The following is a 12,511-nucleotide window of genomic DNA, read 5'->3' on the forward strand; positions in this document are numbered from 1 at the left end:
ATGAGGAAGTATCCTGGATGATCCAGGGGGTGCCCAATGTAATCACAAAGGTCCTCAAAAGTGGAAAATGGACTGAGGAGAAAGTCAGAGGGAGACTGACTACAGAAGAGGTCAGAGTGATGTGATGTCATGTGACTGCTGCCTGTGAAGGAGGTGGAAGGGGACCACTGGCTAAGGCATGCAGGCAACCTCTAGAAGCTGGAAAAAGCAAGGAAGTGGATTCTCCTGCAGAGCCTCCAGAATATAGTCCTTCCGGCACTCCGATTTTAGCTCAGTGAGACTAAGCTTCAGACTTCTGTCCTATAGAACTATGGGGTAATAAGTCACTGTTATTTTAGGCCACTGAGTTCAAGGTAATTTGTTACGGCAGCAATAGGAAACTAACACACATGTCCTATAGGAAACAGTGCCTCTAATTCAGAAAACACAAAGAAATTTGAACACCCTGAAGCAGCCCTGGAAGCACCACTCCAATATGAATTAGAATGGCAGAAGCTTCTAGAAAGAAGCCATCCTGGTAAATCGGGACTCTGTGCAATAGTGTCAGAAAAGAGTAAGGACATTATAAAAGAAAAAAAGCAAAGAAAAAGAAAAGCAATTACAGACGCAAGGAAAAAAATAAATAAAAAATCTGCACAAGAAAAGCACGATCCAACTATAAAGGGAACCAAATGTGGCCAAGAGTTTAAACAATTTTTGGAGTGTAATAAAATAGATTCTGTTGGACCTGGTGAGGAATACTCTTTGACAAGTGTAGGGATTGTGACAGTGAATTCTAAAGAAGGAATCGTTGTGAAACCTCTTGGACAGGTAATGAACAAGACTTACAAGCTCATAGTAATGCAAATATCAACGCTGTTTGTTAGTTTTCTAATTGGTCAAACTATTAAAATTTAAAGGAGTTAATAACCAGTGATTGTGAAAGAAAGGAAGAGAGGTAAAGGAAAGGGTAGAAAGGAAAATATACTTACCTTACAAAGGAAAGTTAGGAGTTACTGTAGAATGCTGAATGAAACAAGAAACAGAGGTTTATGTGTATTATTCAACATCCACATATAATAGTATGACTATCAAATGCTGGAGGAAGTGAAGTAGAATAAATTAATATTTCATATTAGGTATTATCTATAGTAGATAAGTCAAGAAGTAGAGATATTATCCAGAGTTATGAAAGTAACTACTACAAGAGATGAAAACTGAAATAGTTGAAGGAGGTTTCCTCTCATGAATAGGCCTGGGGATGTGAAGTGATAGGGCCCAATCCATCACTTTCCATCATAAACTCCTCTGTAAAATCTGGTTTGGTGCATGTTGTAATTTGATACAAGTGAAGAACTGTAAAAAGGAACATTAATAACACTTCAGCTTGAAACAGGTACTCATATGAAATAGGAAAGTAACATTGTATATAGCTAAATGAATTTCAAAAGGGGATGGGTGAACAATTGGTTATAAAAATAATAACAGTGGAGGGTTAAAATGTACTCAAAGAGGGCAATATTTAAAGCACTGATGCTTTTAATATCTAATAGTAAATATTGAAACATAGCTCCCTCTTGGAAAGTTTTAACTTATTTCTAACCTAGAACTCCAATACTAAAATTTCTGATCATTTAATTCTAACCTTGGTTAAAAAAAAAGACAGAAATGACACGATCTTATATAGAATGATACGGGATATATAGGTTTTATATAGGATGATGTAACAGACAGATATTTGGCAACAGCTAGTTAGTTATTCTTCCAGCAAGATTTCTTTTAGATAAACAGTCCCAGAAAGGCAATGTAGGATGATGGAAAGTATTTATGTTTTAGAGTCTGCAGCTTAATGCTAAACCTAATCTTCTGAGCCATATGAACTTGGGAAATATTTTGTGACTTACTTTATTCTTCTGAAAAATGAATTTCTTTCAAATCATTTATTGAGCACCTAATATAAAGAAAATGTTATGTTGTATTATTCTCATAGTAACTTTATGAGCTAGAAATTACTTTCCACATGATTTTTCCATTTCTTCTGTGTCTCCTGTGTTATTTTCAGGAATAAATTAGATAATTATAAAAAGTGTCAACAAGTTTTCCTCCTCTTTCCCTTTCCCAGGAATTTTGGAAAAATGCAGATAGTAAAATAGAAAAGACACTGTTTGTTGTCTCTTTTCTTTGGATCCGTAAAGGTACCAGAACAAAAGAGATGGGCATAGAGGTAAACTTAGTACATTTCATAGGATTTAGATGTACTGGAAATATCCAGACCCCCTGCAGGCTTTTAGCCACAAGATTGCATCACCTATCATAAAACTCTAAAGCCATGTTTTTGTACTGAGTTCACATTTACAGTATTAATAATGCCCCCAGCACAAGTCATTTCCAGGGAATTAAGTCCTTGCAGTCAGTGGGTTAAATCCCTATGAAATAACCTGCAGGTGACCCAGTTGCATTGACCTCAAGTATAGAATTTCAGATCAATAGCTGCAGTACTTGGATTCTGAAATATAAAACAATCGCTAGTGTTTTTGTTACCCCAATGGGTGTTATCAGACAGGGAATCACTATGGCAATTGTTGGTTCTTATCATACTAATGCTTGTTTTTGGTCCAAAAAGAAACTACTTAAAAAAGTAAATGCCTTCTGTTCCCTCTTCTTGGAATATGTAATGATGACTTTCAAACATATAATAAAAATTAACAGTATTTCAAATAGCACAAATGATCATTAATTGCTTGTACATGAAAAAACATTTCTTCTTCAGAAGCAAAGCACTCCAGTTGGATGTAAAGTTCCTTTTGGTCTATGCACCTTTTCACTCTGTCATGAAAGGGTAACAGCAGATCTCTCAATTTGGGGCCAAATAGAAATCTTAAGCCTTCACAAACTGGGCTTGGGGGTAGTGAGACAGTAAAGGAAAATAACGTTATAGCTACATGAACCATGACGGTGACTGGCATGGTGTTTTGCTAGTGGCTAACCGGAGACCAGACATCACTTCAAGCATTTACACCAACAGAGGGAATAATTTTGATGCAGGGAACTGGTTACCCATGTGATGAAGAAGCTGAGAGCCAAATAAGGAAGCCTGAAGTCACCAAGAAACCAGCCACTGCAGGAAGCCACTACCAGGCTGGAGGGACAAAGGGAGGAGGGTCCACATCACCAGATGGAAGACGCAACCAGAATGGGCTGAAGACATGGAGGAGATGGATCCTCAGGTAGAGAAGCTATCTGAGGCAGATGGGTGGGCAAGGGAGACGGGGTGGAGGATAAAACTAAAAAACTGGTTGGAAAAAAAAAAAACTGGTTGGTGTTTTCCTTCCCCCTCCCTCTGCCATCTATCACCAGAGACTTCCACTGACTGTAGCAGCAGGAAGCCAGCCCTCAAGAGCACCTCTGCAATACAGCTGGCTAGGGTCAACCCTCCACAGGTACAGAGCAAAGAAGTGATGGATGAAGACGGTCAAAGAAGCCCAGAGCCAGCCTATATGGACATCTCCCCTGCAGACAGACCTCACCTGGCTGGTTCCTTTTCATAAAAAGCAAAGAATCCATGGGCAGGTCTGTTGAGCTTCTCATGGTATAGATTTTACAAGAGGCAGCGAGAGCTATGATAAAGCCCAGCACTTCTCTGGGACTGGATATGGATGTCCTTATATTTTGGAAAAACTTTTTTACTCAGTTAGTGCACCGTGGAGTAAAAGTACCTCATCTGGTATGGTTTTGCCATTTCCAAGGAACTATGTGGCCATTCTGCCATTGCTTAAGGATATTTAAACATGAACTACAACCTCAAGCTGAGTTAAGAATTCAAGAACTAATGTCAAGGTTATGTCAAAAATGCATGGATTAGCAAACTTATGTCCCTTGCCAACATCGTATTTCTCAGCCATATTAGCCTCTTGGTTAGTCCCTCCATTTGACATATTAAAAATACTAAGTACTACATGAGTTAGGTAAGGCAAGCTTGCTGAGGGTGGTTCTCCTGGCCTTGAGCAATGAAGGAAAAACTCCCGTCTCTTTGCTTCTAGATTACTTTCTCAAACGAAGGTCATCTGGAGAAACACTGTTAGCATTTGTTCAGTACCTTACATCTTTAAAGGACTTTCTAAAGCACTATCTCATTCATTTTCTCCATAGCCTATTTGATAGGTGTTGGAAAAAAATCCTTGCAATAGCCATCAGTCACAATAGCACGCTGCCTACCTCAATTCTGCTTTGTTAAGTTCTGACCATGCCAGTAATTCTGAAATTCTGTCCGGTCTGGAGTCAAGTCTAGGATAGTCCAGAGATGGTCCTCCTCTTTATGGAAGTTCAAAGGACACAACCTCACATGGGTTTGAGGGCCTGCTTCCCACATCTCTTAGGCTAAGGGAATGGCTTGCCTAAGATCTTCAGAATCAGGTTAACTAAAGGGAGCTTAAACGATGGGTATCCTACATCATAGCCCTCAAATCAGCACGTGCACAAGTATATTTCCAAATGAGACAATTCTCACTTAAAAGTATGGTGACCACAATGTGAAATTTGTATGACTTCTTTAAATATACATAATCAGAAATATGTACCCAAATGCAAAAGCCCCCAATGTCTTACCAGAAGACTGTGTTCGCATTATGAGTGATCTTCCATGCTTGAGTGTTCCACGATGGAATATCAGAATAAACTGTCATGGAAATGCATGCTTGTTTATTTTTTCTTTATTCCTCCTTTTAAAAAGAAGTTAAGAGAGCCTGGGAACTATAAAATACTGTTCTTCTTGAGAAGCAGAGGGCTCATGAAATAAAAACTCTGACAGGGGATATGAGCTCCAGCCTCGCTTCAAAACCCATGTTTAAAGCACTGCTACTCTATTCAACAACAACAACATCTGAAATTGTGAGCAGGCAGCAAGAGAAAGACCTTGGGAGAATAAGCTCTGCTTTATTCCTCTTGATATCATTTTGCCAGAGCTTTAAACAAGCGTGAAGACTTTTGTGAAATGAAAAACAGAATAAAAGGGCATATTGAGGGGCTGTTTCCAACAGGCTCCCCATATCCCACTCCCCCTACTGGGAACACTGTACACACAGCCATCCAAGATCAGACCTCCTAAGTAGAGCATTTTTTTTTTCTTGGAGATTATTCTCATTTGGACTTTAATTAAGCTCCTGCCAGGCTTGCAAGCTTTTTAATTTTACCTTTCTTTCTTCTTTCTTTTTCCTCCTTGAATCAGCTTGCTTGCCAGGAAACTTTTTCCAAGCTGTCACAATCATAGTAAGTACACCCTAAGATGTTAAATTTAGAGATGTACTAATCGTTGCTGCTCCGAGAATCAATAGCAGAAGTTTCCTTGCATTTGGAAAGATTTTCATTCATTCATTCATTCGTTTTTACGTGTGTGTGTGTGTGTGTGTGCGCGCGTGTGTGTGTGTTATGAATGAGAAAATAATAGAAAGGAAGTTGCAGGGAGTATACAATGACTATTGGCTAGTCAGTGATACAACTCAACCTCTCATAAAGCCACCAGTTTAACAGAAGAAACTTTCCATTACTTAATTTAATATTCACACTGTTTGTAAGCAAATTGTAGCCAACTCTTTACTAGTGTTGGTGGGTGTAGGGTGAGCGAGCCTTGAGAAGGTGATGCCTCAGCTGATGATTTAACACCTCTTTAATGAAATGTAATATTTAATTCACTTCGGTTCTTTTTCAAAATCCCCTTGAACTCAGTTAAACTCATTGTGATTCTGAAAGTATAAAGGTAGGGGCTAGGGAGGCGGAAGGTTACCCTTGTAAAGCAGATTGCATGAGAAGCTATTTTCATTTGAGGAGGCTTAGTTGAAAATTGGCCACCCTAAACAGGATGCCGCCTTCTTTTTTTTTTTTTTTTCTTAATTTTTAAAAATACTTAGATAATATCACAGAAATAAGAGTAAGCCATCAAAACCACCAAAACTAAAATGAAAGCTGTGGAGCACTGGGGATATTATCATCTCCATGATTGCTATTATCGTCATTCTTATTATTTACTTAATAGTAATTCCACACCGCCAGGTTATTGCACCAACCGCTCCTGTCTGTAAGGTACTTACTGATCGCCTCCACAAACCGCTCAAAGAAGCTGTAAGGGAAGAGCGGCTCAGGCAGCTCCCGGAAAAACATCTTCAGTGCTCCGGTGACAACGTGGATGTCCTCCCACTGGCTGTCGTCCAAATTCAGCTTCTCTTCTGGGAAAACACGAGGAGAAATGGAACAACTGGTTTTAATGAAACAATTACAAGACACTAATTATTATGTTAATGTTTGCCTACTATCATCAGCAACCGTTAACAGCCTTCTGCACCTAGAGGTTTGGTGCTGTGCATGTTTTTTTTTTTTTTTTTTCCTTTTTTCCGTAGGACGGGAACATTTTCAATGGAATACCATCTGTAGGAGTGCAGCTAACAAAAAACAAGAGACACAAAGAGACAGTGCCATTGACACAGTATGTCAGATACATTTATTCCCATAATGCATCAGTATGAAAATTAGCATCACAGCTCAACATGATTCAAAGCTATTTGGTTTTGAGGCCGAGGGGCTAAGAGTTGCCAATGATGGCCGGCTCAAGGGACCAGCCTAAAGGCCTTGCTGAGCCAACAGGAGACATATGCTAAACATGGCAATAGAAAATGAGTTATTGCTTTACATGTGTTAGCCTTGCTATGTACAAGGGAATAATGGGTAACACTTTTTTCCTTTTTTCACTGAATATAAAGTCAGCAAGGAATAGAATAGTGAGTGAGAAAGGATATTAATTCCTTCTTACTGCTTCAAAAATATCTTTTTTTAGTTTTCATCTCAGCAAGGAAAATGTGCCCAGCAACAATATTAGACAGACCCCTGTTGGCCTACGTAGGCTATGCAAAGCTGTCAAAAATGATAACACACTAAAGACAAACCACAAGTGCTGACCAACTCCTCTTAGAAATAACGGAGATGTTTGCTTGGGAAGCTTGAGTGAGTTGAGACATTTAAATATTAAAGAAAATAAAGGCCACAATGAAGTTCTTAGAAGAAATAAAGAGACGCTGGGCAATTATTTCCTTCCTTTTAGTCTTCAGTATGAAAGTCTGGAATCATTCTCACCCAAAAAGTGGATGTAATAGGGTCTGAAAGTGACATCTTTACATACAACTAAAAGGAAGCAGGCATAAAAGCATTGCTGCTGACCCGCAGCGTTTGTCTTTCTGAACGTACAACACAGAAGAGATTTTGGATTCTGGGCTTAATGAAAACTAAAGCTTATCATTTTGGACAACCTGGGGGTTAATGGGAAAGCGGAGTATCCTGGCAAGAACTTAATAGGTATTTGGTCAACTAGAATTGTGTTTCCTTACCGATGTCTGAAGCTCATATTCAGATGCTTGCTTGTGTCAGTTTTATGAATGCAGAGGAGAATTTACACCAAAAATGTAAGAAAAGCTGAGAATTGTCACTATAGGGAATCTCTGCATGGGCTCTTCTGCTAATAGTGTTCATGTCCTTTTAAAAATATTAGCCGAAATCTTTATCAGATCTTTTTTTCTAAATGGACTATTACTTCCAGGGCTAGTAAGTTATGTGCCTGCTCAATTGGCTGTTTGCAAAGAGAAGGAATGAAGGTGAATCTGTTTATTTCAGACGGGCTATTTTCTTCTCCCCTTTCAGCCTTCATTCCTACCTCAGTCATAACACAATAATTTGATCCACAACAAAATCAGCAGAGGAGACCTTCTTTCTGCCCTGCAATCATTTTTGATTGATTGTATTTCAACAATTAGTCTTTTATTTGGCTACACACTATTGAAATAGGACGACAGCATCTTAGCAGGCCAGCTTTAAACAGTCAACTGCTAACAATAGCATCAAAAAGGGAGACCTGATGGGGTTTACTGTCACTTTAAAGAACGGGGTTTTCACGTTGTTGAAATCTGTCAGATATTTTGAAATGTCCCTCTCACTATGGTGCCACACCCCCTGCGTGCCCTTATAATAAAATTGGTTTTACTCCTGATTAAATCATTTTCTCCCTACCCACTACCATACTTCTCATAATGGACCTGTGCGTTCTACAGCTGGTGTTCTTCCCATGGTACCAATTCTTACTTTATCTTTTAAGCACTTTGCTGCTAAGATCTCATGCAGAGTGCTTATGTTTTGTTAAGAGCTTCATTCTTAGAGAAATAGCTTAACACATGTTCTAAAAATGTTGTACAACTTATTGCTTAAAGCACATTTAGAAAATGTATAAGTACGGTAGCTCTGGCACTGAACTTTAAGTGGAAACCTAAATAAACACATACACACACACAACACACACACATGTTCACACACACAACTATCTCTAACAAAAATTTATCACAAAAGTCCAAATACAAAATGTCATTTTGGTGCATAGGTTTAAGATCGCCAAATGAAAGTGTTCAGCAGGTATAAAAAGAGAATGATTTTATCTTGAGCAAGAAAACAATAAGAACAAATAATTGCTTAACCAAAGGCAGATGCCAGTGATGTCTGTCACCTCCACACAAACATCAGTTAATTCAACTGACTGTGAAAATGAAATATTTTAATATACATAAAAAAGATAATTTACCAGCCAATAAATACCATTTGATTATATCCACTCAAAATGCCATATATCAACTCGTGTTACTTAAACTAGCATTCCTACTATGTAGTCTTCACTTTAAAAAGATAATTTGTAGCCCCTCAACAAGTAGCTTCAACAAATAATATGGCAAGTGGTTGGAAAGAGTCTTTTGCTATATAATACCTAATTTTTATATTAAGATTTTTTGTGAACAACCAAGGTTAAGATTCCTTGTAAACCAGACGACTTTAAGGCATATTTTTCAAGGCCACTGTGACTTATTTAAACATGCAGTTGTGTCCATATTTGCACACCTTCTCCTGAATCCAATCAGTTCTGAAGATGAAGTGAAGATGATGAAGTGATAACTGTCTCTGCGTTAACAGGTATCATTATGAACACATTTGTATTACCTGATAGGCATTTTCTAACTACTCTGTTGGCAGTGATGATGTCTTCTGCTTCCCCTCTTTTCAACAGAGCAGGATTTGTCAATAGTGAAGCACTGTTGACATCTGGGGCTGAGGAATGCTTTGTTACAGGGTCTGTCCTGTGCATTCTAGGATATCTAATAGCATCCCCGGCCTCAGCCCACTGGATGCCAGTAGCACTTTCCCGGTGCTGCTGATGAAAAATACCTCCAGATATTGCCAAATATCTCCTGGCAGTGCAAAGTTATCCCCAGGTGAGAACCACAACAGTGGAGCCTGTAAGAGTCTATAAAAGTTACTCAATAAATATCGATTTATGAAGTTTACCTTAGGTGGGCAGAGAAATAGAAAACTAGATATGTGAATATTGAGATTTCTTTAATATGAACCTAAGAGGTGTTAATTATTATTGACAAAATAAAAACCTTTTACAGAACAAAATTCAAAATTCATATGACTATATTTCAGGAAGCTTTGCAACAGGAAGAATAACCAACAGTTATTCAGTGCTTAGACCATACTAGGGACTATGCTATGCACTTTCCATTTATTATCTAATATAATTTTTTTTTCAATAAGACAATGAGGTACATGCTATTGTTATTATCACCTTATTTTACAGATAGGAAAAATGAGGCATGGGTAGATTAAGTAACTTTTCCATGGCTGACAAGTGATAAACCCAGGATAAGGAGCCAGTAAGCCTCCCCTCAAAACCACTATGGTCAGACTAATCTTGGCTGGAAGAAGCTGAAAGGGTAAAGGCAAATAAATAGCAATTGCCAGTGGTAGTAGATTGAGTATTACTTCAAAGATAGTGGTTTTTATATTTTATCCCTAAACATCTTACTTGAGGCTATGCTTTTACCTGTAAACTTACTCTGATCTTTCATAATTACTCATTTATAGAAGGAACAGATTCTTATATAAAAAGATATAAAGCAAACTGGCAATAAAAAGAAACTGCATTAGGAATGGGACAGAAGATGTAGCAAATTGTTATGTGGTGATGGAGTGAAGAGGAAATATGATAGGGTGAGAAAGAGATTATACAAAACACCAGGTCTGGATTTACCACTAATTCATTGTATATCTATTTATTTATTTGTGAAATGAAGATATTCAGAAGGATAGTTGTTGGTATCAAATGAGAAAATGTGATTTTGAAAAACTGAAAAACATTTGGAGAGGAAAAAAAAAAAAAAAAATATATATATATATATCCAAGACACCATCATGATGAGGAAAGTGAATAAAGGCCAAAAAGACAAAATACATTAGGGATTAAAGCAATGGAAATACTGAGCAAACATCATAAACCATAAACCATCCTGGTTGTTTTAGAGGATTTACCTCAGTGTGATGCAATCTGTCATATGAACTCAACAAAAACTTTACATGCTGGAGTTCAATACTGGGAAGAAGTCTGGTTGAATCAAGATATCTCACAATCATCATGCTGATAATCTGTGCTGGTTTCTCCTGGCCCTCTACTTAGGCTACTGTAAATTCATTTTGGTCATGGCTTTTTGCTTAAAGCATTTAAACAGAATTGAAGATAGGTTAACCTCCAGAATCCAAAGTCACTATGTGACTTTTATGATATCACAAAAAATATATTTAAATATTGTATCCAAGCATTCAAGTCCATCTTGAAATGTCCTTCCTTGAAGGGACTTCTGTGTATTTTATTTTTTTAAATAAAAACTTACCTATATCCAGCTAAAAATTATTATATTTGAAATTAAAAATTTTTGACAATAGCTATTAGGAATAATCTTTTTTAAAAAGGAGAACTGAAGGATGGACCTTTTGATAGCCACAGTAGGTCATGGTAATTTCCATGGAAAAAGGCACATTTAAATATCACTAATAGCTTAATCACCACTTTCCTCTTGTATTATATATTGCTCTATAGACTGGTGTAAACAGAAGTTGCAATATCAAGACTGACTTTAACTAAACTCACTGTGTTAACCTAGTATTGGTTGAAATGCAGCTGCAGATAAACTTAGACTATCCAGAACAGAATAGTTATATAAGAATAAAGAGGTACTTCTTCGTGTATTGAAAAACAAGTACATTTTAACCTTGTAGTTTTTAAAGCCCTTTACTAACTTTTATTTTACTGTTGTAATAAAAAAATAAAGAGGAAAAGACAGCCCAACTTTCGCAGGATATGGAGAGAATAGCTCTGATTTCATTAATATAGTGACAAGAACCTATTACATCATGAAACTCTCATGAAGGATGTGGTATCTGCTTCCAGCGCAGATGACCATTTGGAAACCTTATCTGAAAGCCCTGCTGGGTACATGAAAGTCACATCAGGAATGAAAGAGATGCCAGAGAGACTATTGATCCAAAAAATAATAATATGTTTGTCCATAAAATCAAACTGGTAGATATAAAAGTGGATAAAACATACTGTTTATCTATAAGGATATAGCTGGTTTTGAGTTTAGCATTTAAAGGAGTGGATCAGAAGGAAGTTGGTTGAATCATTTGACTAGCTCAACCTTTCCCATTGTGTTGGCTCCTTAAAGTGACAGTTCATTCTGATTTCTGGTGGATTAGAGAGGTTCCAAATTCTCAAACACGGTGATATTAACCCCGTGCCAAAACCATCCTCTTTCCACGCTTCACTCGCTAAAGCCCCTCCTATAACACCTTGGGTACAACATGAGACTTCAGTGAGGACAATATCTTTGAAAACTAGGCTGGTTGACCAGTTAGTCTGTTTGTTCACTTAGTTTTTATTAAGCAAATATAGATTGAATGGAGACTACATACCAGGAACTGTATTTTGTGCCTTTCAAAGCTACAGCTGTTGAGGCTGCTTTATATTCCTCAAAGGAGAGGGCTTTACCAGGTGCTCAGAAATACTACTCAGGTGAAAATAAATTAGGTTCTAGACATATTACATCTTATTTCTGTCCCCTAGAATAATACTCTTTTGACCTTAATGACAAGCAGGGACAAATTCACCCCCCAAATGTGCTTTATGTTTCTTATGGGTTGAATTGTGTCCCCCCACCCCCGTGAATAACTTGTAGTCTCAACCCCCTGTACCCCACCATGTCACTGTATTTGGAGATAGAGCCTTTAAAGAGGTAATTAAGGTAAAATGAGGTGATATGGATGGCCTTATTCCAATATGACTGGTGTCTTTATAAGAAGAGGAGATTAGGACACAGACATGCACAGAAGGAAGACCATGTGAAGACACAGGAAGAAGACACGCATCCATAAGCTAAGGAGAGAGGCCTCAGAAGAAAGCAACCTTGCCAACACCTTGATCCTGGTCTTCTAGCCTCTGGAACAGAGAGGAAATACATTTCTGTTGTTTAATCCCCCACACCCGCATCTCCCCTAGTCTGTGACACTTTGTTATGGCAGCCCTAGAAAATGAATACGATGCCCAAAGATCCTGTGCAGAGAAAGATGTCATGTTCCTAGATCGTATCTAGACATTTTCTCAACACATGGGCTATGC

At 37.8% G+C, this 12,511-nt stretch overlaps 1 protein-coding gene across 2 annotated transcripts in view; it reads right to left on the reverse strand.

Moving 5' to 3' along the window:
• ARHGAP15 (Rho GTPase activating protein 15) overlaps nt 1-12,511 on the reverse strand; it is a 617,448-nt gene that overhangs the window by 122,227 nt on the left and 482,710 nt on the right. For both annotated transcript variants that reach the window (XM_082395825.1, XM_082395826.1), the window contains one exon: nt 6,063-6,197. In XM_082395825.1, the coding sequence (XP_082251951.1) occupies nt 6,063-6,197 (135 nt within the window). The remainder of the gene's footprint in view (nt 1-6,062; nt 6,198-12,511) is intronic.

This window comes from Balaenoptera borealis (genome assembly GCF_965194805.1).
Source record: "Balaenoptera borealis genome assembly, chromosome: 6".
NCBI classification, from domain to species: Eukaryota; Metazoa; Chordata; class Mammalia; order Artiodactyla; family Balaenopteridae; genus Balaenoptera; species Balaenoptera borealis.